This window comes from Trachemys scripta, chromosome 2, assembly GCF_013100865.1.
Source record: "Trachemys scripta elegans isolate TJP31775 chromosome 2, CAS_Tse_1.0, whole genome shotgun sequence".
NCBI classification, from domain to species: Eukaryota; Metazoa; Chordata; order Testudines; family Emydidae; genus Trachemys; species Trachemys scripta.
In genome coordinates this window covers 80,268,590-80,294,740 of record NC_048299.1, presented here as the reverse complement: position 1 = coordinate 80,294,740, position 26,151 = coordinate 80,268,590, and the positions used below count along the sequence as shown (strand labels likewise).

At 41.3% G+C, this 26,151-nt stretch overlaps 1 protein-coding gene across 4 annotated transcripts in view; it reads left to right on the top strand.

The window, feature by feature from the left end:
- Positions 1-26,151, top strand: part of MYRIP (myosin VIIA and Rab interacting protein) — a 343,158-nt gene that overhangs the window by 260,647 nt on the left and 56,360 nt on the right. For all 4 annotated transcript variants that reach the window (XM_034761008.1, XM_034761009.1, XM_034761010.1 and 1 more), the window contains exons 4-8: positions 971-1,107; positions 2,822-2,902; positions 7,300-7,397; positions 7,745-7,825; positions 13,919-14,068. In XM_034761008.1, the coding sequence (XP_034616899.1) occupies positions 971-1,107; positions 2,822-2,902; positions 7,300-7,397; positions 7,745-7,825; positions 13,919-14,068 (547 nt within the window). The remainder of the gene's footprint in view (positions 1-970; positions 1,108-2,821; positions 2,903-7,299; positions 7,398-7,744; positions 7,826-13,918; positions 14,069-26,151) is intronic.

Sequence of the window (26,151 nt, the reverse complement as noted above, 5' to 3'; positions counted from 1 at the left end):
CACAATCACTCTCTGAGCAGACTTTCTGCTGCTAGCCCTGCACCCTTGCTTATGGTTTATTATCATAAAAGGGGCTGATATGGCTTGCATCATCTTCTTGGTCTTTTGGGACCTGATCCAAAGCTCACTGAAGTCTCTGCGAGTCTTTCCATTCAGTGGGCTTTGGAACAATCTACTCAAAGGTGGGTTGTTTTTTTCCATTCAGAGCACAGATGCTAAATCCGGGTTCCATGTTGATTTTTGGGATGTAGATGTTTACAATGTCTTTTGGCTTGTTGTCCTCACAGTTCTTGCTCTTACACATTCCAGTATGATGGCACTTTCACTATTTATTTGAATGTTTCCCAATAAAGTTTTCCACCCATTCTTATTTGCTTGCAATGAGTTAAGATTCTTTATACAGACCTTGTCTAATTAGCTCTTTTCTGTAAATGTTTGTATATGTTTATGAAAAATAAATCTTAAAAAAATCTTAATCAAAGAGAAAAAGAGAGCTCTCCAGGCCCTGTAAAGTCTTAACTAACTATTCTTTCCATACTCCATCAGGGCCAGCTGTAGGGTTTTGGCCGCCCCAAGCCAAAGTGAGTTATTTATAAATCCATGTAAATATTAAACACTTTTAAAACCATAGCCTCATATGTTATTCTATAATACTGTAGATGGCCTTTCAAAATGTATTCAGTACATTTGTTAAAATATATAATCTGCTATTTTGATATGGTAACCAAGCAACTTACTACTGTAATCAGAATGACTTTTAGCTACATTTCCAGTACTTATTTTGCCATAAAACCAGACTTGTTCAAGCTAAAACCAAGAAACAGTGTTCAAAAATATTATGCTATAAGGCTTTTGATTTAAAAGAGCCCAGTAGATATAATTTTTAGGAAAGACCAGGGAGAGTTTTTGTTTTTATTTGATGTAGACTCATTTTAAGCATTCTGAACTGTTGCTCATTTATTCTCTTTAGACTCCTAAGAACCCAGTCCCTGGAATGGTATTACAATAATGTGAAAAGTCGCTTCAAGCGTTTTGGTAGTGCCAAAGTCCTGAAGAATTTATACAGAAAACATAGACTGGAGAGTGGTGCTTGTTCTGAAATAATAGGTACAGTACAGTTTTAATTTCTTATAGGCTCATCCACATTAATTCACATGATGGACCCAATCAGAGTTCGGAGAGTATTTTTGGGCAGGGGGAAAGACAATTACAATTTTTCAGAAGAATTACAGTAGGGGAATATAAGAAGTTAAATATCTAGGGAGTTGGGCTAGGTTTGAGCTATTTAACTAATCAAAATTTAGATAATCTATAAGGCAAAATTCTGCTCTCAGATCTACAAAGCAAATTTCAGCTGTTTCTGCTCTCCATGAACATGCTTAGGGCTCTGAGAGTTCTGTGTAGATAATGAATGAGCACAGAATTTTGGAGTTGAGGTTTTCCATTGCACTTAATGCAAAATTTGACTAAGGCCAGATCCTGCAGCCCATACCACAACTGGAGTTTTGCCTGTTTGCCATAGAATTTGGCCCCATGTGAATTGCAGCTGCGGCTTACATTTGAAGTTTCTCTAGTAAATGGGGAAGAAATGTGATCAATTTAATATCAATATCAGCCTTCTAGAATGAGATGTAATTCTTTCCTAACTATGGAGAGATGATGCATCCCCCTATAAAACTAGTAATTGAAGGTATTCAGTGAGTTTGGGGACAGTGCTTTCTTGCTGTCATGCTGGCACGTTTACTGTAATTGAATAGCAAATGATTCAGAAGCAGAACCAGTCTAATCTTTCTGAGATGATTTGCCTCTGCTGGGCCAAATTCATCCCTAGTGTAATTCGACTGAAATCTGTATAGAGTTTGTGTTTTCTATAGGGTTTATGTTTTCTATAAAGTCTTTCTTTCTTTTTTTCTGGAAGATAAGCTAAGCACTTGGAAAACAAAAATAATAGCAAGGCTGTGTGCACCTGGGTGAAGGCAACTCTAAGTGGCTCTTTTAATACTACTTAGAAGTACATGGCAAGTCTGTAGGTAGAACAGGAGAATGCCATCCTAAAAGATTTCATTTTGATAGGTTGCTTTTTTCTTCATATCAATTTTTAAAAAAACCCTTCAAAAATGGAAATGAAAAAATAAAGGCGGGCATGCTACATTTAGTGGGTGTGATGCAAATGGAACAAAAGAATTAATTTAAATACATGCAGAAAATTTAAAAAGTCAGGAGACTGATCCTGCAAAACCTTACGCATCGAGGCATTCCTTATGCTCAAAAGTAGTCTCATTGAATTATGCCTTTAAATGAGACTGCTCCCATGAGTAATAACATGCAGGATATGTAAGTAAGGATATGCAGGATATAGGAGACCTTTCTGTAGAAGGCCTCAGCGTCTAAATGTCATTGTTAACTTTCTTTTTCTATTTTCAGTATGACTGTAAGATAACCCTCTTGTTTCATTTGAAGATAAATACAAGTTTAAATGTCTGGGTTTGTTTTATTTATACAGTAGTGGCCTTTAAAATCCAGGATCTGTTTCAAGTCCCAAATGTCATGTTAAAAGCAAGTTCACTGCACTAGCTTTCATTTTACAAGTTCTGCATTTAAGTAACTTCATCCTCTCGCTCCCTCCTCTCTGTCTGAGAAATCTTTCATATAAAAGAAATAACATTTTGTATAACAGCTGAAATTCAAACAGGAATTTTCAGACTACTCTTCTATACATGTGGTGTAGTTAGAAACACCACTACTTTTTGAAAGAGTACTTTAATCTCATAATATATTGAATATTCATATACAATATGTGTTGTGCTGTCTTGTTGAGCAGAAGGAAGCTTTTTTGAAGGAAGCATCGAAAATGAAGGAAGCATTTGTGGCAGTGACTCTACATTCTACAGACAGACAGAAGGTAACTCTACTTAAAATTCATTTGCACTAAAACTGAGCTGTTACTGAGTTATTTGATAAATAGCCTACAGTGCTGGAGGGTCTCCAAGTCGCATTGGTCCCTGGTGATGAAAAGTTTACAGGATCACTAATCTTTTAGCTAAAACCTTTAGTGAGTTACCAGAGCTTCTGTGGTTCACAGGGCACATGCTAGACTTTATCTGTTTTGCATCATATTATGCATTCACTTCAATATGGTTTTCTTAATACTGTACACATCATGTTCAGAGTTTGTTCTCTCTCTCTCACACATGATTTTCCCCTAATGCTCATACACACTTGTTTTTCATATAGGTCTCAGTTTTGTTAAATTCTGTTACAAACCTTCCTCTCATCATAACTACCCAACTAAAGTAAGCACATTGTTAGTCTCCCTAAATGGATTTTGTAGAAATATTGTGTTTTTCTATTTAAAATGGTAAGTTACGTATTATTTAAGTTTAGAAAGTTAGTGGCCTCTGTCAATACTGTATTTTTAGGGAAATGTCTGGCAGTTCGGATTACGGGGGTGTGAATAGCAGTGCACACCAAAGTGCTGCACTATAACTCCCCTGTGTGAATCCTGCAGGCACGAACAAAAGGTTCCTACTTTGCATTAATGTAGTCCTGTTTGAAGAGGACTAAGTTAATGCAAACTAGGAACATTTTAGTTCACTCCTACAAAGTCCACATAGGGATTTACAGTGCAGCACTTTGGTGAGCACTGCTATCACACCCCCATAATCTGAACTCCAGGGCACATAGACATGCCAGAGAGGCAGAATATAGAAATGGGTACAGACCACCCAACATTTTTTCTGTCTATTGAGATGTTTATGCCAATGCTCATCATCATGGTTCTGAGAATTAAGATGCATGTGTAATGACATAGGGAAAGGTAGGAGAGAGAGGTCATGGAGGTCAAATTTAGGCTGCTTGGTAAAAGATTTAAGTTCAGGACTTCCATGGTAGCCTTCTCTGAAATGTTTCCAATTCCGCGCGCAGGGCCAGTTAGACAGTCGGAACTGTAGAGTATCTTGGTGTGGATAAGAGGATGATGTTTAGAGGAGAGATTTAGGTTTATTAGGAAGTGGGGAACCTTTTGGGAAAGGAGGAGCCTTTACAGGAAGGATGGGCTCCAGCTACACCAAAATGGAACCAGATTACTGGCATGTAAAATTAAAAAGGTTATAAAGGAGTTTTTAAACTAAGGCTGGGGGGAAAGTTGACAGGTGCAGAGGAGCACACAGTTCAGACAGACGTCCCTTGGGGATACTCCATAGCCTAGTAAAGAGGAGAGGCTAGAAGTTGATAAAGTACAGGCAGGAAATGAAGAGAAACAGTCAAACAAAAAAGATTCCTATTCAATTACATCACATGAAGTCAGACAACTAAATACTTAAAAATTTGATCAGTGCTTGTATACAAATGCAAGAAGTCTAAATACTAAGATGGGTGAACTTGAGTGCCTGATATTAAATGAGGATATTTATAGAATAGGCATCACAGAAACTTGCTGGAACTATGAAAAGCAATGGGACGCATACAAAATATATACAGTAGCAATGACTGACTGGGGGAGGGGAGGTGGCACTATATTTGAAAAAAGCATAGAGTCAAATATAGTAAAAGTCTTAAATGACTCAAACTGTAACATGGAATCTCCATGGATTGAAACTCCACACTTGAAAAATGAGAGCATAGCAGTAGGAATGTACTACTGACCACCTGACCAGGATGATGATGGTGACTGTGAAATACTCAGGGAGATTAGACAGGTTACAAAAACAGAAAACTCATTAATAATGGGGGATTTCAACTGTCCCCATATTGTCTGGGAACATGTCACCTCAGGATATGATACAGAGATAAAAAGTCTAGACACCATTAATGACTGCTTCTTGGAGCAGCTAGTCCTGGAACCCATAAGGGGAGAGGCAGTTCTTGATTAGGCGTAAGTGGAGCACAGGATCTGGTCCAAGAGGTGAATATAGCTGAACTGTTTGGTAAAAGCGACCATAATGTGATTAAATTTAACAGCCTTTTGGAGGAAAAATATCAATGAAACCCACCACAGTAGCATTTAACTTCAGAAACGGGAATTACACAAAAATGAGGAAGCTAGTTAAACAGAAATTAAAAGGAACAGTCATGAGTGAAATGCCTGCAAGCATTCAAAAATTGAAAGTCAAATCCTACTGAGGAAAATAGAATAGAACATATACTATAGCAAGTCAAGTGTAAATGTATAATTAGGCAGGCCAAAAAAGAATTTGAAGAGCAACTAGCAAAAGACAGAAAAACTAACAGCAAAATTTTTTTTAAGTACATCAGAAGCAGGTAGCCTCCCAGTCAGTGGGGCCATTGGACGATTGAGGTTCTAAAGGAGCACTCAGAGAAGGCAAGACCATTGCAGAGAAGCTAAATGAATTCTTTTCATTGGTCTTCACTGCAGAGGATGTGAAGGAGATTGCCACACCTGAGCCATTCTTTGTAGGTGACAAATCTGAGGAACTGTCCCAGACTGAGGTGTCAATTGAGGAGGTTTTGAAACACATTGATAAATTCAATACTAAGAAATCACTAGGACCAGATGGTATTCACTCAAGAGTTCTGAAGGAATTCAAATACGAAATTGCAAAATTACTGACTGTTGTATTTAACCTATTCCTTAAATCAGCCACTATACCAGATGACTGTAGGATATCTAATGTAATGCTGATTTAAAAAAAAAAAAAAAGGCTCCAGAGGTGATCCTGGCACCTACAGGCCGGTAAGCCTAACTTCAGTACCAGGGAAATTTGTTGAAACTATAATAAAGAACAGAATGATTAGATGCATAGATGAACACAATAGAGTCAACACACCTTTTGTAAAGGGAAATCATGCCCCACCAATCTATTAGAATTCTTTGAGGTGGTCAACAAGCACATGAATAAGGGTGATCTAGTTGATATTGCGTACCTGGACTTTCAGAGCGCTTTTGACAATGTCCCTCACCAAAGGCTCTTAAGCAAAGTGAACATTCATGTGATAAGAGGGAAGGTTCTCTCATGGATCAATAACTGGTTAAAATATAGAAAACAAAGAGTAGGAATAAATGGTCAGTTTTCACAGTGGAGAGAGGTAAATAACCGGACCCCCAAAGATCTATACTAGGACCAGTGCAGGTTATCATATTCATAAATAATCTGGAAAAAGGAGTAAACAGTGAGTTGGCAAAGTTTCCAGACAACATAAAATTACTCAAGATAATTAAGTCCAAAGCAGACTGCAGAGTTACAAAGTGATCTCACAAAACTGGACAACAACATGGCAGATGAAATTCTATGTTGATAAATGCAAAGTCATGCACATTGGAAAATATAATACCAACTATAAATATAAAATGATGGGGTTTAAATTCGCTCTTACCACTCAAGAAAGAGATTTTGGAATCACTGTGGATAGCTCTCTGAAAACATCCATTCAATGTGCAACAGCACGCAAAAAAGCTAACAATGTTAGGAACCATTAGGAAACAAATAGATAATAATACATAAAATGTCATAATGCCACTATATAAATCCATCTTGAATACTACGTGCTGTTCGGGTTACCTTATCTAAAAAATGTATATTAGAATTGGAAAAAGTACAGAGGAAGGCCACACAAATAATAAGGGGTATAGAACAGCTTCTCTATGAGGAGAGATTAAAAAGACTGGAACTGTTCAGTTTAGAAAAGAGAAGACTAAGAAGGGATATGATAGAGGTCTGTGAAATCAAGTATAGTGTGGAGAAAGTGAATAAGAAAGTGTTATTTACCTCTTCTTATAACACAAGAACCTGGGGTCACCCAATGAAATTAATAGGCAGCAGGTTTAAAACAAACATAAGGAAGTACTTCTTCACAGAACATACAGTCAGCCTCTGGAACTCATTGCCAGGGAATTTGGGAAGGCTAAAAGTACAACTGGGTTCAAAAAAGAATTAAAGAAGTTGGTGGAGGATAGATCCATTAATGGCCATTAGCCAACATGGTCAAAGATACAGCTTCACGCTCTGAGTGTCCCTGAACTTCTGACTGCTAGAAGCTGGGAGTGGACAACGGGGGATGGCTCTTGATAATTGTCCTATTCTGTTCATTCCCTCGGAACCATCTGGCACCAGCCACTGTCGGAAGACAGGATTCTGGGCTAGATGGACCATTGGTCTGACCCAGTATGGCCGTTCTTATGTTCCTGTGCATCTTGATCAGCTTGGGATTGAGGTCTGGCTCTGCATCTCTGCAATAGACTATACCAAAATCCTAGATCTAAGAATTACTGAAGCTGAAGAATCTTGGTCTGAATTTTGCAGCTGAGCATAAATGTGGGTATTTTGTTTGCTTTTTGACTAGGACATAGTATGATGGACACCCTAGCTGTGGCCTTACGTGTGGCAGAAGAAGCAGTAGAAGAAGCCATTTCCAAGGCAGAGACATATGGTGAAAGCCTGGTAAAAATTTTTAATAACATTCTGGCTTATATAGATCAGTTTTTTCTTTATTCAAGTAATAGTGGAAAGGTGAGTGAAAATCAAAGAAAATGTAATGCAGTGATGTATTAGCTTACTGCATTAGCTAAAAGAATTGTGTGCTGTTTTTCTGAAAGTTATTATCAAGATAGCACACATGTTCCACTTCAGAAATACAGGATATTCAAATAAATTAGAGTTATTTACATTCAGTTCTTTCTGCATACAATGCGAAGTAGGATGTTACTCATTTTTATTTTGATATTGATCTTGTACAAATACCACTCAAATGTGACTCTGTAGTATTTATAAATTGTATCTTTGTGCAGGACAAACAGAACGAGGCTTGTTATTTACGGGAACATAAGGAGGAACTGATTGAAGAGCTTGCCACTACCATAGTGCAGAAGGTATGTGATGCAGCTTTGCTGTTGCGAATTGTAGTCTTTGGAATATTAAATGGCTAGAAGACAGCCCTGTAGTCTATCAAGGTTTGATTTAACTCAGGCAAGATGATACAGATCAGAAAAGGATTGAATGTGTATGTGTGGATGACAAGAATATCCAGGAGAGGAACAGCTCAATGGAAAATATCCTGCCTCCTGCTGCAGCACCTCTTGGGAAATTGGTCAGAAGACTGATTCTCCTGAATAAGTTTTAAAAACCTGGACCACCCCAGACAAATTGGAACTGTTGGCAAGTTTGTCAAAAGCTGCCTGTCGATGAGATCTGTTTCACTATAGAATAATTTCCCGAAGACCATTACAAATCAGACAGGGAAATGTGCATACGTACATTACATAGAGCTATGCGAGTAATCGAGGAAAAAAAATGTTCTGGAGCGATCTGAGATGAAAAATTTTCTTGGCAAAACAAAGCACCGAAAATTTCATTTGGGGTCAAACGAAACATTTTGCTTTGATTTTAGGCACTTTTAACTGCTTTTTAAAATTAAAACAAAGGAAATTTAGAAACGTCATTGGAAGAGGACAAGGGAGCGTGTTCTCCTCTATAGCCTTGTGGCTAGAGCATTCACCTGGAAGGTGGTAGACTGGGGTTCAGATACCTAATCTGCCTATATGGGGGCTCCCATATTGCAGATGAGTGCCCTAACCAGTGGGCTATTGGGTAACAGGTCACCTCCTCCTCCTCTTGCTGTTTTACGAATAGCACCTAAGTGCCTTTCTGAAACTAGCCTGAAAAAACCCTTCTGGCTGAATCTCTTTGGCGAATTTGTGTCAAAAATATTGCACTGAGCTCAAGTATTACAGAGAACAATCCTACACTTGCAGGGAGATGGATTAGATAAACTACTCAATCTTTTTTTGTCTGCAGATGAAGTAGATTTTCAAAGGTACATTTTCAAACACTTAGGGGGGAAGTGAAGGTAGCTATAAAAATATATGTAACAAATGAACAAAAGAGGAAATTCACAGTAATGAATATAAATCAGAAGCTAGCAATTACAGACAATTAATAGGGAAAGCAAAAGGACAGAAGGGAAAATCAGTGGCTAGCAGAGTTAAGGACCTAAACAAAGGGATTTTTAAAGTATATTAGGAACAAAAGGAATCCTAACTATGGTATTGGTCCATGACTAAATGAAAATGGTAGAATTGTCAATAATAATGCAGAATGATAGAATTGTCAATAATAATGCAGAACAGACCAAAGTGTTCAATGAATATTTCTGTTCTGTATGGGGGGGGCAGGCAGCGGGGGAACAGATGATGTGATCTTATCAGATGATGGTGAAACACTTTCCATTCCATTCCACTCGGGAAGATGTTAAACAGCAGCTATTAAAACTGAGCATTTTTAAATCAGCAGCTCCGGACAATTTACCAACAGTTTTAAAAGAGGTGGCCGAACAGATCGTTTAGTATTAATGTTGATTTTCAAAACTCATGGAACATTGGGGAAGTTATTGGAGAGTAAAAGAAAGCTAATGTTGTGCCAATATTTTAAAATAGTAAACGCAACTATAGTAATTATAGTTCTGTTACCCTCATATCGACCCCAAACAAGATAATGGAGCAACTGACACAAGCCTTGATTAAAGGAGGGTGAAATAATTAATTCCAATCAACATGGGTTTATAGAAAATAGAACCTGTCAAACTAACTTGAAATCTTTTTTTGGTAAGATTGCAAGTTTGGCTGATAAAGGTGATAGGGTTGATATAATATACTTAGGCTTCTTTAAGGCATTTCGCGTGGTACCATATAACATTTTGATTAAAGAACTAGAACAATATATAATTAACATGGCACCTATTAAATGGATTAAAAACTGGCTAACTGATAGGTCTCAACATGTAATTGTAAACGGGGAATCATCATTAAGTAGATGTATTTCTAGTGGAGTCCCGCAGTTCTTGGCCCCATACTAGTTGACATTAGTATTAATGACCTGGAAGCAAACATAGAATCTGTTAGAAGAAGGAGCAGGTTGACCTAGAGGCGGATTGACTAGATGGGATCCTTTATTGCGATACTTGTTCCCCTCGATCCAATTGTCGAGTAAGCACTGGATTAGTTACAGCACACTCCTTTTACTTAAGTTAGTATGTAAATGCCTACATCTGGTACAACACCCGAAAAACGCTTATTAAGTAATTGAAACACCCATACAATTAGTATATCCACCCCTCTCTATTGTTCACATCATTACGCATGTTATACAGGCATTTTTACCTTGAAAATACATTTCTTTGCAATAATTTGTTGCTACAAATTTCTTTAATCAGCAGTTCTCAGGGGAGGGAGGAAGGGGCCATGACCCAGGGCTCTCTTGTGTAGCTGGGAAAGAAGGGATGGGGAGATAACCCTTCTTTTACACAAAGGGTATTTTTTTAGACAACTACATTTCTTATGCAGCTGCAAGGCTCATCAATTCTCAACAAGCAACAGGGAATGGAAAAATATGGCAACTTATTTATTAAACAAAGAAATACTGCCTGTCTGTGCCTTTCTCCCCTAATGCCATGTCAGCATACCAGCAGCTTCCCAGGTCTTTTCTTAAACCTAACATATCCCAACAGAATCATCACTGATAAAATTTTCAGATGACACAAAAATTGGGGGAGTGGTAAATAGTGTAGAGGAAAAGTCACCAATACAGAGCAATCTGGATTGCTTGATAAACTGGATGCAAGCAAATAATATGTGTTTTAATATGGCTAAATGGATACATTTAAGAACAGAGAACATAGGCCATGCTTACAGGATGGGGGACTGTATTCTGAAAAGCAGTGACTCTGAAAGATTTGAGGGTCATGAGGGATGATCAGTTAAACATGAACTCCCAGTCCAACGCTGTGCCCAAAAGGGCTAATGCGTTCCTTGGATGAATAAACAGTGGAATCTCAAATAGGAGTAGAGAGGTTATTTTCTCTCTGTATTTGGCACTGGTGTGACCACTCCTGGAATTCTGTGTCCAGTTCTGGTGTCTGCAATTCAAGAAATATGTTGAAAAGTTGGAGAGGGTTCAGAGAAGTGTCACGAGAATCATTAAAGGAATTGAAACTGTGCCTTATAGTGTTCGGCCTTGTCTACACTGGCAAGTTTCTGCATAGTAAAGCAGCTTTCTGTGGTGTAACTCCTGAGGTGTACACACTGCCAAGGCACTTAGTGCGCAGAAACTGCATAGTTGCAGCGCTATAAAAAAACAACCCCAACAAGAGGCATACAGCTTTCTGCGCCAGTGCTGCAGTGCCAGTGTAGACACCGTGGTAGATTACAGCACTGTCATTGGCCTCCAGGAGGTGTCCCACAATGCTGTGATTTGAACTCCACTGCCCTGCCCTCAGGTGACCAACCGTGAGCCCCACCTCTTAAATTCCTTGGGAAGTTTGAAAGTCCCCTTCCTGTTTGCTTGATGACGCATGCAGTGGTCTCAGTGCATCTTTCCAGGTGACCATGCCTGCTCCACGCACCAGATGATCCCCCGCTTGGAGCAATGCCGAGCTGCTGGACCTCATCAGCATTTAGGGAGAGGAGGCTGTCCAGTCCCAGGAATTATGTTATCTATGGACAGATTTCATGATGCATGACAGAAAGGGGCCATGACCGGTACAGTGCAGTGCAGGGTCAAAGTGAAGGAGCTGCAGAACGCCTACACAAGGCACAGGAGGCAAACCACCGCTCCGGTGCTGCGCCCACGAGTTGCCAGTTCTACAAAGATCTAGAGTGGATGCTTTGGTGGCTCGCGTGCCAGTCGAGAGTGGACTGAGCCAGGAAGAGGAAATCCTGGATGAGGATGTGGAGTGGGAGGGGGACCCAGAGACAGAGGACAACTCGGAGGTCAGAGATGCATGCAGCCAGGAGCTCTTCTCTACCCTGGAGAAGGCCAGCCAGTCACAGCTGTCAGATCTTGGCAAAGCACAAACAGGAGAGGAGGCCCCTGGTAGAGGGTCTCTCAGGATCACAATGGGCATTTTGACTTCCCCTACGGTGATTTTCTGGTCCGGGAAGAAAGTCCCTGGTTGCAGCTTCCTAAACAGGGCAGTGTTCCAAAAGATGTATGCGTCATGCACCTTTCCAGACCAGCCTGCATTAATGTCCGTCAAACACCCACGGTGATCCACAAGCACTTGGAGAACCATAGAGAAATACGCCTTCCAATTAATGTATCGGTGGTAGGGTGGTCTGGTGCCAAAATTGAAATGTGTGTGCCATCTATTGCCCCTCCACAGTTAGGAAAGCCCATTTGTGCAAAGCCATCCTCAATGTCACACATGTTGCCCAGAGTCACGGTCTTTCAGGGCAGGATGTGATTAATGGCCCTGCCCACTTCCGTCAACATGAGTCCAAAGGCCAACTTTCCCATTCCGAACTGGTTAGCGACTGATCGTTAGCTGTCTGGAGTAGCCAGCTTCCACAGTGCAATTGCCACGTGCTTCTCCAACGACAGAGCAGCTCTCATTTTCGTGTCCTTGCACCGCGGGGCTGGGGCGAGCTCATCACACAGTTCCATGGATGTGGCTTTCCTCATCTGAAAGTTCTGCAGCCACTCCTCATCATCCCAGACGTGCATCACAATGTGATTCCCACCACTCAGTGCTTGTTTCCCGAGCCCAAAAGCGGCGCTCCACTGTGGTCACCGCCTCCATGAATGCCACAAGCAATCTCATGTCGTAGCTACTACATGTGGCGAGATCAATGTAGAACTCTTGCCTTTGTCGTTTAAGGAATAACTCCACTGTAACTCGTGATGTGTTAGTCAGAGCGAGCAGCATATTGGTCAACAGTGTGGGATCCATTCCTGCAGACCGAAGAGGCAGAGCGCGCAGTACACAAACCGTTGAAAGACGGCGCCGAATGTGGACAGAAGCACAGGGATTGCTGGGATGCGAAGAAATGCATCACGGGGCATTGGGACAGAACCCAGGATTCCTGCGACCACCTCCGCCTTCCCACAATTCTTAGTGGCAGAAGAGGAAGAGATGCTCTGTGGGATAGCTGCCCAGAGTACACTGCTCCAAATACCGCTACAAGTGCCGCAAGTGTGAACATGCTATTGCGCAGGCAGCTGACAGTGTGAACACACAACAGCAGTTTCCCTTCAGCGCTCTCTGAGTGGCGATGTAGCTCTGCCAGTGTAGACATACCCTTAGACTCAGGAAGATCAACCAGTTCCGTTTAACAAAGAGAAGATTAAGGGGTGACTTGATTATAGTCTTTAAGTACCTCCATGGGGAACAAATATTAGAAAATGGGCTCTTCAGTCTAGCAGACAAAGACTTAACATAATCCAATTGCTGGAAGTTGAAACTATACAAATTCAGACCGGGAAATAAGGTGTACATTTTTAACAATCAAGGTAATTAACCATTGGAACAATTTACCAAGGGTTGAAGTGGTTTTTCATCAGTGGCAATTTTTATATCCAGATGGGATGTTGTTCTAAAACATATGCTCTTGTTCAAACAGGAATAAATTCAGAGAAGTTCAATGGCCTGTGTTATGCAGGAAATCAGACTAGATGATCACAGTAGTCCCTTCCAGCCTGAGAATCTATGAATCTAAGGAAATGGTGCTTAAGCACCTAACTCCCGTTAAAAGTCAATAGGAGTTAGGTGTACTTTTGAAATCAAGCCCATATTCTTTATTCTACGATTCCATACCAATATTCATTTACTTATGCATTCTTATTCTTAGAAAATGTATACTTGGCTTCCAGATATAGATCACATTAAGTACCATTGGTGGGGTATAGATTTCCATATTGTTTTAATTCAGCTCTGGTGTTCCTACAGATATTAGATAATGACTTTATTGTAACTCTCTTGTGCACTTGCAAATCCTCTGACTTCACATAAGAAGAAATAAGTGCAGGTTGTGAAAATCAAACTTGAATTAGCTGGGGCCGAAGCTAAAGGAAACTCAAACTTTCTATTCCATGCTGTTCATCTTGACACAGCCAATGCATTTTGAGCCATATGGCTCTGGCAGTATTGTCCAGTAACCTTTTTTTTTTTTCTCTCTATTTCAACCCTACAGATTATAAGAAAGCAAAAAAGTAAAGCTGAGCAGGCAGAGGCTGATTTTAATTGGCCACAGTCCAGAAGCAGTGGTCTGGCATCTGTTGCTGTTTCAGATCAGAGCATGCTGACTTTTCCGGGCAGTCGCAGAGGATCCTACACATTATGGGTGAGTGACCAAACTCAACCATCTAAATTTTCTGCTGCAAGAAATTGGAAAATAGAGATAGTAGAGATGGGCATGCTGACTAGAATGTTAAATGCAAATATACAAAGCATGAGCATTAAATCCAAAGAGTAAATGTTGTTTGCATACCACAATCTGATGATCAGGTGAGATGTAGGGCCCTTGGTCATTCCTGTCACACTACCTCTCTCTTCCAACATGCTCTATGCCAGCTTTATGTCAGTGAAGCTTTCCTCACTGCAAGAGGAATGTTCTCTTGGCCATTTTTGTTAAGTTTTCATCCACTTGGCACCGCTGTAGCAGACCACAGAATGCAGCCCAGGGAGTTTTTTTCATTATCATCAATCATCACAGCAAACAGCGGGGGAACAGATGATGTTGAGCCTGGATGGTAAATGTTGAGGATCATTTTGAAAATCCCCACTCTGGCACGGCTGCCCCTACTTTTCTTTCACAGGGCGAACAGGGACTGTGTTCTAGAGCAGTGGTTCTCAAAGCCGGTCTGCCGCTTGTTCAGGGAAATCCCCTGGCGGGCCGGGCTGGTTTCTTTACCTGCCGTGTCTGCAGGTTCGGCCGATTGCGGCTCCCACTGGCCGCAGTTCACCACTCCAGGTCAATGGGGGCTGCGGGAAGGGCAGCCAGCACATTCCTCGGCCCGCGCCACTTCCCGCAGCCCCCATTGGCCTGGAGCGGCGAACTGCAGCCACTGGGAGCTGCGACCGGCTGAAACTGTGGACGCGGCAGGTAAACAAACCGGCCTGGCCCGCCAGGGGCTTTCCCTGCACAAATGGCGGGCCTAGTTTGAGAACCACTGTTCTAGAGTATCCTCTGTACTGAGAGAAATGAATAAGTTTCAAGCTAGTCTTTTCCAATGTATATACTACTACTTTGTCCACTGAAGTCAATAGGATCCTTTCCAGTTATTCCACTGTGCTCGGGATCAGCCATACAAGGGGTGGATGGTGATTTAAACCGTAATATCGGGACTCCCTCTACACACACTGAGGGGTGCAAAAAGATACAGACACAACTTTGTGCCTACATTTTTTTCATTGCAGACCTTGAGCCTCTTTTTTGCAGTGGAGACCTCCTACTATATTGGGGATGTGGGTTTTTTGGGGAGGAGGGCGCAAATTCTTAATGTTCACCATTAGGTCCAAACTTGTGTTAGCGTCAATGGAAACAAGATTTGATCCTTGGTGCTTTTTTCTCTAAAATAATTTTTGAAGCTTGGTTTGCTGTATTTTGAGTCTGTTAAATGTTATTTCTTGTTTTGTGAGCTGTTAACACAAGTCTAAATGTTGATTTGTATTTTGTTTCCTAGCTCTCTAAACAAATAAACTAAACACAGCTGCAGAGTGCTGTGTAGGCCCTATGTTATATTACAGAGTGTTTTCCCCTCCTTTTGCTTATTTTCTCAGCAAAACATTGTTAGCACCTGCTAGGCAGTGAAGAAAATCTACACAGGCTACAATAGTAAGATTTCAGTTACAGCAATAAGGGAAAGTGGGTGAAAATAAGCATCAGTAGTTTCTTTGGATTGGATGTTTTATGTGGAGAGATTCATTTCCCTTTTTAGACTCCCTTGAGACACTTCCCAGGTGTACCCTGGGCTGTGAGACATCTCATTAGTGAAAACAAGTAAAAGTTTATTTAGTGTATAGAGATACAAGTGATAGCAAGTAGATGAATTGGAAACAAATGGTTGCCTATAGAAAAAAATCATAACACGCATTGTAGAACTAGACTTACTTACTTAGCTACTTACCTGTCTTACAGAGCAGTGCTCACCTGAAGTCTTTCCACCTTTTTACAGCCACATTTGGCAGTGACCCTCCATTCATAAGACAAGTCACTCTGTCAGCTGTCTTCTCAGTGAAAAGTCCCAGGTGCCTGTTTGCACTCCAGATATATTAGAACAATCCATTGTCCTTATTCAGAAAGTGGTTATTTCCTGTATACTCCTTCCTTGTAGATTTCACAAACACTTTATCAGCATGTGGCTCAGGCTGCAAATAGGCATATACTGGAACACACAATGACCAGACGGGAGGATAAATGTCTGTTACCCCCTGCCTAAAAGGAACCTTCTGAGACATGCCACCTTCTGGATACTGCCTTAACATAATTTTCAGCATGTGCACATAACTTCATAATAATTATCATCTGTACAGACATTTCTCAATGATTATGATGACCAGTGGGCTACTGACTGTTGGTAGAGACCTCACACCATCCTTTAGTGACTCATTGTGCATATATCTGACCCAGAGGATCCCTGTGAAACTGTATGTATGTATCCCTCTGCCCTGTTCCTCCATCACACCCCTCTTATGATTCTACAAGCATATCAGACACCGTGATATGTCCAACTACTGGACAGCTTGTTTGTGGCACCATGTTGGGGGCTGAAAAAAAAGTAAATCCGCCACTGAGTCAATGAGAGTTTTGCCTCGGGAGCAAAAGGAATGTTCTGTTCAAATCTTCAGGTATTATTTTAAAAGTTTTTAATAGCAAACTGAATCCTGCTGTTCCTTTGCATTTAGAGAACTCAACATGCAATCAATACACGTTGGGATTCAGTACAGAAATAGCAGACAAGGTCATATCCCTATTTTTGTAATTTCACTTCAGTGAAACTCTTCTTTGTTTTCGGTTGTACTAGACTTGGTGGAGAAATTTGGACAGATAAAACTGGTTGTGTTAGAGTTGGTCCCTTTATAATAACCAGCTACAAATCTTTAACTGCCATCAGTTTGTATTGGCTATTTAGACGTGATGGAGGCCATATAAGAATTTGAATAGAACAGAAGTAAGCCTGTCCATCTGAATTCTATTGAAACTCGAATCTACCCTCAAATCAGCAAAACAGAGCTCTGAGTTCCCAGTGAATACTTGTGGAACCTGTGGCTGCAAAGTGCCTCACATGGAGCAAGCAGAGAGCGGTCAGTGGCCACATGGTTCTGAATAAGAGCTGTGCTTCGCAAAGATATGAGCAGCAGAGGAGACCTGCATCTGTCTGCAGACTCAAGACTGAATTGCATTCGTTTACAAGTTCTCCTTTGAGAAGGTTATCTTAATTTACTAGAAACTAGATACTAGAAACTTAATTTTTTGTTCTTAAATGAAAGAATAAGTTCTACAGAAATTGACATTTAGGTGCACGTGCTCACTAGAGAAAGCTTCACACTGACCAGTGATAAGTGAGATTATATATGCACAAACTAAAAAGGCTATGACCAGTCTAATAGAAGCAGTTTCAGCCTCTTCAGCTCACGCCTCTTTCAGAGCCATCCCAGACAGAGTATTATCAGGGCCAGAGCTGTATACATAGACCCATCTCCTAATAAGTATTTTGTAGGAATAAGTATCTGTTTAGGAATTTCTTCACAACCAACCAAATTCCTGGGTGAAGCAAGCAAAAGCAGGTTAGATTAAATCAAGTGGAACAAGAATGTGAACAGGGAATGAAAGATGCACAGAGTACGGGAGAGAGATAGAACAACTATCTTTTTTGTAATGCAAAACTGGCAAATTACCCTAGGTGCAAAAAGTGTATTCCTTTTGTATGTAAGATGGTAACACATTGAATTTAATCAGGATGATAGACCTAATCACACATTTGTTTAAACAGATTGCATGCTACAGCAGAAGGCATTAAAAATCCACATTTACCCACACAGTTTATTACAGATATCACCTATCTAAGTATAGAGGGAAATTGTTATAGTCTTAAATACCACTGTGTTCTAACTGATGTGAAATGCTGACTTTTAATGTCAACCACTGTACATGTCTGATCTGTTTCTGCTGGAAAATGCCGTTGGGCGGTCTGCATGACCTCCCCAATTGTCCAAAATTGCTTGTTTCTAAATAATTGTTAGTTTAGTTAAGACAGCATTTTATCGTTCTAATATAAATAGTGTATGAATACAACCCAAGTTATAAATCAAGGGCAACAGAGTAAATAGAAACAGACTGTCTGACATATTTGACTGTTTTGATTTTGAAAAAATGTATTGATCTCCATATATATGTATTTTTAAAAGCATCTCTTCTGAAATATATTCTAATTGCTTAATTGTAAGTACTATGCTGTGCCACTAGCTATAAAATACCTTCTTTCTTCCCAAATTTCCTCAAAGTCCCATGCCAACGTTAAATTGCTGATGTAAGACTGAATGTTGTATTCCTTGTGTCCCATAAAAAGAGATGGATGACTCCATCTGTTTGTCATTAGCACTGTTTGGCGCAATAGACAATGTTAAGATGTCAGGAATTTTGAACAAGGGACAGGTTATTTTGTATCCTTTCAATATATTCCATTACTATAAGTCACTGCAACTTAAAGCAAACAACCATTTGGTGTACTGACGGAATGCAGGCATCCCAATGTGCTGTAACTGGTATATAAGTGGTCTTCTATATTTTGGCTAAAATAATGCTAATGTAAATAGAAATTCATTCATAATTTAGTGTATTTAAAACAGCTAGGAATATAGGAAAGAGGAGTATTTCATTAAAATCCACATTATTGGTGCAGTTCAGGGGACACAGAAATGTGCCAATTAAACTAATTATGTGAGAAATCAGGGAGTCCAACTACTGTATTAAAAATTGCAGGTCACTTGTGGCTCAGGTTCATCAACATGTTTTAACATTTTGGTTCAGTTCTAGTTCAGACGCTAACTTAGAATGATGGTTCGATAACCATGTCAATTACGTTGAACCTGTTTGAACCAGTTCAGGTACATTTCCTGCAGATTAATGTCACACACACTTATCTTGCATTATGCTTGTAACTTCTAGCAAAAGAATACAATGATAAATATTTCCTTATAGAAAAATTGTTTTAAAACAAGTTATTTGTACGCATTAGTAAACCTTTCTCCAGAACTGTCAGTCATATTTTGACCACTGAAGTGACAAAATAAATTTCAGTCCAGAAAATGCCCTTTCTACATTGACTTGCAGAGCAGGAACCAAGCCCTCAGTGGGGGAAGGGAGGTGTTCTGGGAGTTATAGTTCCCTTCTATGGGCAGTCCTCAAGTGGGCATGACAGGATAACTACCAATCCCAGAACCCCTCTCTACCTCACCACCTTCAATGGCTTCTTGGGAAGTTTAGTCTCTCCCCCTCCTCTCTCTCTCTCTCTAGGGGTGGAGTAGAGAGAGACCGTTCCTCAGGAAACCCAAAAGACCCTCCCCCTGGGATTATTGAACCTGTGATTTTGAACTAGTTACAGATTTTTGGTTTTTTGGGTTTGGTTCCAGTTCAGGTTCATTGCAACTCGGAGGTTTTCAGTTCGGATTCAGTTTCCAGTTCACTCAAAACCCCTCTCTGAACTGGTTTTCAGGTTTGGGTTCGGTTTGACTCCCTGTGAGGAATACAATATACTGAGAGTTATTTACTTGTTTAAATGATTTGCTTGAGAAAAAGAAGGAGCCAAAAACCTGCAGTCCTTACTTGGCTCTTATTCAAACAAAATACCCGTTGAAATCAGTGGAAGCCGTATGCTCAGCACCTCTTAGCATTTGCCCCAAACTTTATACAAAGCATTAAAACATTTCAAAGAAAGTATAACAAAGTGGATCCTGTTTAGCAGACATAACAGAGCAGGACAGCAGCATGGAGCAAAGAAAGGATTACAAAGCAGGAAATATATGCCAGCTAACACAGATTCACATCTTCTAACTACTATATATCATAAACCATGCTATAGAAATACATGTAAAATGTATTCTATAAATATAAAAATACAGATAAAATATAAACAGGTTTTTAGACATAATTTGGTATCTATTGTTTAGAATAATTGAAATGTATTCTACAGAATGTGTTGCATGGACATTCTCCCAATTACCTGGGTGCCAATCACCTGGATTTCAATGTGTTAGCTCCTGTCAGTTTCCTCCTTATGAAAGTCAGCAGCAGCACCTCCTCCTCACTGAAGCCCAGCACAGAACATGAAATTAAGAGCAAATTACTTACTTTTGAAAAAAAAATAAAAAATGGTAATTACAAGATGCTCATCCCTCAGTTAAAGGATTGTATAGGATGAGGATTTTATCTCTTGTATCTAGATGCTGAAGTACAGTGAAATAAGAGAGGGATGAGAAAATAAAACAAAAGTGACTGTCACCTTCCTAGAATTCAGTCAGATGTGCTTGGAATATTTTCTTTTAATCCTCATTTTAGCTTCCAGATAGAAACAAAAGACGTTATCAAATGATGAATGAACTACCCATTCTTCCATTCTTTTCTTTTTTGGGGTGGAGGGGGAAAGGAGAGAACAAAAGATACAAATATCAATTTATCTCCCTTGAAAATATTCAGGTAAATAAAAATACTCCTATTGATCCCATGTAAATACATTCCAAAATATGTCCATAGAACATTAACCCCTCATTCAGACATTGTAAGAGCGATTTTCAAAAATTGATGTTGCACTGACGGTCCTTTATATAGTTTATTTATAATCCAGGGTTCACTAACATTTGCTCTCCAATAGTGTTATAGCAGTGAGCTTTATAAAGTGTACACTGGTATTCATTAAGTGATAGGAGGCATTGCGTGCGGACAGTGTTACTAATGCCCCTCCAATCAGTTAAGAACCACACTGACGTCTTCTTATGTTGACGCTCCCAATGAACCAGTCTGTTTATAGAAAAAGCGGTGCCATTCCAATACGGTCAGTTCTGTCCATCAAAAGGCAGCTGTAATTATTCATTAGGAACTATGTCAAGAGAGAAAATTGGAGTGAGGATGTAAGTGCCTGGTATTTCTTTTTCTAACAATATTCTTATAGCAGAATTCCACTAGATAGGATTTTACAGGAAGCGAGTAGACTCATCACAGCAAAGTGTCTGAAAATTTCTGTCAATACTATAACCTTAGTTTCCAATCTATGACATATTGTACTAAGATTCTACAGTGATTTGCACCTTGAAACAACCAAAGAAGAAAAAAGTATATGCAGTTCACATAACTGAATGACATGTTTGGTTACAGCGCCACCTGCTGATGTATTTATTTATTGCACTGAATGAAGGTTGATGTACTTTTTAAAAATTACTCCATTTTGGCTAAGAAGCTTTATAGTTAGTTTTAAAAAAAATTGTAAAACTGATAATTATTGATCCATTTGGAGAAACAGAACTTTTGGCTAAAAAAAGAGAAAAAAATGAACCAAGATAGTTAAGTCCCAGGCAGACTGCGAAGAGCTACAAAAGGATCTCTCAAAACTGGGTGACTGAGCAACAAAATGGCAGATGAAATTCAGTGTTGATAAATGCAAAGTAATGCATATTGGAAAATATAATCCCAACTATACATATAAAATGATGGGGTCTAAATTAGCTGTTACCACTCAAGAAAGAGATCTTGGAGTCACTGTGGATAGTTTTCTGAAAACATCCACTCAGTGTGCAGCAGCAGTCAAAAAAGCGAACAGAATGTTGGGAATCATTAAGAAAGGGATAGATAATAAGACAGAAAATATCATATTGCCTCTATATAAATCCATGGTAGAGATAAATAAGACTGGGACTTTTCAGCTTGAAAAAGAGACAGGTTAGGGGGAATATGATAGAGGTCTATAAAATCATGACTGTGTGGAGAAAGTAAATATGGAAGTGTTATTTACTCCTTCTCATAACACAAGAACTAGGGGACACCAAAAGAAATTAATAGGCAGCAGGTTTAAAACAAATAAAAAGAAGTATTTTTTCACACAACGCAGTCAACCCGTGGAACTCCTTGCTAGAAGATGTTGTGAAAGCCAAGACTATAACAGCGTTCAAAAAAAGAACTAGATAAATTCACGGATGATATGTCCATCAGTGGCTTTTAGCCAGGATGGGCAGGGATGGTGGCCCTAGCTTGTTTGCCAGAAGCTGGGAATGAGTGACAGGGGATGGATCACTTGATGATTACCTGTTCTGTTCATTCCCTCTAGGGCACCTGGCATTGGCCACTGTCTGAAGACCGGATACTGGGCTAGGTGGAAAAAGCCCCTATACACCTGATTCCCATGGGTGCCTAATACCTTTAAAAATTTGGCCCTAAGTTCCTAGGTGTCCAAGTCATTCTTTCAAAATGGGATTTATGGATTGTCTGCATGGTGGGGTAATGTGCATTACTGGGGTGTGATTTCTAAAGCACACTAACATGTTGCTCGTTAATTGATCTGTGTAGACCCTGCTGGTGTGCACTAAAGGTTTCTTAGGGTACTTTAATATAGTGCTGTAATGTATGTACCAAACTCAAGTAACAATACTTGTCACAGGGGATGCTGCAGGATTAAGGAGAATGAATTTTATTCCTAGATTGTAGAACCACTTTATAGCCGCTACTGCAGATTCAAAGCTTCAGTAGCCTCTGCTTGGGTTACATCTCCTTTAGGTGGGGCACATTGCCAGTGGATCCACATAGTTTCAGATATGTCAGGCTCAGCCCCAACCACCTTTCTGCATCTGCGTATAAGGAAGCACACCCAGGCGCCAGCCCTTACCTGAGCTCCTTAAATCCCATCCCATAATACTTTGGTCCTACTACGACTAATGGCATCTGTTGATTTGCCACTAAATGCATAACTCTCAAGTTGCCCTCACCATTAATTGTGGAGGAACCAAAAGCAGATCCCAAATCATCCATGCACGTCATATTACAGAAATTGAACCTGTTGACACGTGTTCTAGCTAAATGCCTGCTTCTATGTTCTGAATGCCGAAGAAGCCATTTAGCTAAAGTATCTCTTGGCCAAATTTAGTCTGTTTTCTTCTCATCTCAGGACACGCTTCTCTTCCCCTTTCTTCCTACACTGGACATAAGTGTTGACTCCTTTTTATCTATAGCTGTCTGGGTTTCTAGTGCTTGCACCAGTGATTTTAACTGTTACCAATTTCAATTATCCCCCTGGTTATCTTAATAAAACACAATCTTATTACCTAGCTTCTAACCCCAATCTAAAACTGACATCAGCAATGTGAAATAGCTTCCCAAGGGCTTTTTAGAATGCAGTCAGCTCCACTGAATTCAAACCTCTCCCGATCCAGGAGTAAATGGAGCTTCGAATGAAGCAGCGTGGAGTGCTGGTTCGGCAGCAAGCTATTAGGTCATGATGGATGGACTTGTTCTCTGCTGAGCTCTGCATGGCTTTCTTCTGTCCTTGAGCCTTTGGGACATCATGTGGCATCACCAAAAGGAGGAAGGGAAGGAGTAGCTCCGGCAGAGTAACCTGAGGCAGATACTGATGTCCAAGCCCAAGGAGCCTACCTAAGGAGCAGAGAAGGGACGAAGGCGGCCTGACACTAGGCTGGGCTGAGGCACCTTTCTCCATCATGCTCTTGGTGGGGGTTTCCTGGGGAACAGCAGTTGTGGTTGCATAGCACCAGCCGCTTCCTCTTCCTGGAGGCAGCACAAGCAGCTTCCTCAGACCACTCTACCAGAGCTCCTTCTCCCCTCCTCAGGGCTGATGTGTCCTGGAGCTCCTGCAGCACCCAGGATGCCTTCTTCCTCTTGCCCTTTATGGGGGCTCGTTGGGTAGGGTTACAATATCTGAACTTTCAAAAAGAGGACACTCCATTGGGGGGTAGCCCCGCCCCCTAGCCACTCCCTCCCACTTCCCGCCCCCTGACAGCCCCCCCAGAACCCCCGACCCATTTAACCCCCCTGCTCCCTGTCCCAACCCCTCTCCACACCCCTGCCCCCTGACAGCCCCCCCCAAACTCCCGACCCATCCAACCCCCCCCCCGCTCCCTGTCCCCTGACTGCCCCCCTTCTCCAACTCCCCGGCCCCCTTACCGTGCCGCTCGGCTTAGAGCAGGTGTCTGGCTCCGCGCCCCAAGGAGCACCCCGCCCGAGCGCTGCCAAGTGGCGTGCTTAGGCTTTGGAGGAGGGGGGAAGCGGGGGAGGGGCTCTGGCCGCCGCTGCCAGCCCCACTGCCGCGTTCCCTCACAGGCGCACAGCCCCACCCCCCAGCGCTGCCGGGCGGCGTGGTAAGACTGCAGGGGATGGGGGGAGCCAGGAAGGGGCTTTGGCTGCCGAGGCCCCAATGCAAGCAGCGCTTGGCCGCCCTGTCAGCTGCTTTTCGGTCGATAAATAGCCGACCGGGGGGAAATCGCAGACATTTTTAGAAATCCCCCCGGATGGCTATTTAAAGAGCGAAAAGCCGGACATGTCCGGGGAAACCCGGACGTATGGTAGCCCTATCGTTGGGGACACCAACAGCAGCTGCCTTATAATGAGGCTCCTACAGGGTTTGTGGTCCCCTTTCCACTCCTGCTCATGAGCAGCTGTCTTGGGCTACTCTAGAGTGGCAGCAGCAACAGGCAGCTGGGGACTACCCAGGGAAGTCCCAAGGAGTCCAGGGAAGCCGTAAGAAGCAGCAACACCATAAAATAAGGAAAAGGGCCAAAAGTAAGCTGTGTGGGACCTTCCTTTGGGTGAGGGATGCAGAGTATAACGCTTCCTTAGCTCTCGTCCCCTAACGCCCCTACTCTACTTGCGCTACATTGATGACATCTTCATCATCTGGACCCATGGAAAAGAAGCCCTTGAGGAATTTCACCATGATTTCAATAATTTCCATCCCACCATCAACCTCAGCCTAGATCAATCCACACAAGCGGTCCATTTCCTGGACACTACTGTGCTAATAAGCGATGGTCACATCAATACCACCCTATACCGGAAACCTACTGACCGCTACACTTACCTACATGCCTCCAGCTTCCATCCAGGACACACCACACGATCCATTGTCTACAGCCAGGCTCTAAGATATAACCGCATTTGCTCCAATCCCTCGGATAGAGACAAGCACCTACAAGATCTCTATCAAGCATTCTTAAAACTACAATACCCACCTGCTGAAGTGAAAAAACAGATTGACAGAGCCAGACGAGTACCCAGAAGTCACCTCCTACAAGACAGGCCCAACAAAGAAAATAACAGAACACCACTAGCTGTCACCTTCGGCCCCCAACTAAAACCTCTCCAGCGCATCATCAGAAATCTACAACCTATCCTGAAAGATGATCCTTTACTCTCACAGATCTTGGGAGACAGAACTGTCCTCGCTTACAGACAACCCCCCAACCTAAAGCAAATACTCACCAGCAACCACACATCACTGAACAAAACCACTAACCCAGGAACCTATCCTTGTAACAAACCCCGATGCCAACTCTGTCCACATATCTATTCAAGTGACATCATCATAGGACCTAATCACATCAGCCATACCATCAGGGGCTCGTTCACCTGCACATCTACCAATGTGATATATGCCATCATGTGCCAGCAATGCCCCTCTGCCATGTACATTGGCCAAACCGGACAGTCTCTACGCAAAAGAATTAATGGACACAAATCTGACATCAGGAATCAAAATACTCAAAAACCAGTGGGAGAACACTTTAACCTGTCTGGTCATTCAGTGACAGACCTGCGGGTGGCTATATTACAACAGAAAAACTTCAAAAACAGACTCCAAAGAGAGACTGCTGAGCTAGAATTGATATGCAAACTAGACACAATCAACTCCGGTTTGAATAAGGACTGGGAATGGCTGAGCCATTACAAACATTGAATCTATCTCCCCTTGTAAGTACTCTCACACTTCTTAACTGTCTGTACTGGGCTAGCTTGATTATCACTTCAAAAGTTTTTTTCTCTTAATTAATTGGCCTCTCAGAGTTGGTAAGACAACTCCCACCTGTTTATACTCTCTGTATGTGTGTATATATATCTCCTCAATATATGTTCCATTCTATATGCGTCCGAAGAAGTGGGCTGTAGTCCACGAAAGCTTATGCTCTAATAAATTTGTTAGTCTCTAAGGTGCCACAAGTACTCCTGTTCTTTTTTTAGAGTATTTTAGGGGGGAGCCTGCCTCTTTTGGGGTGAAGGAGGGGCAGCAAAAGGCCTATGCACCACTGAAGTCCATGTAAGCCCTATTTGGGGGATTTAGATGGTGAGAAGGCCTTGTGCTGGGTGTCTGCCGAGGAGTGAATTTCCCCCTCTGTGCAGAGGAGGAGGAGTTTGGGGGGGAAGGAGGGGGC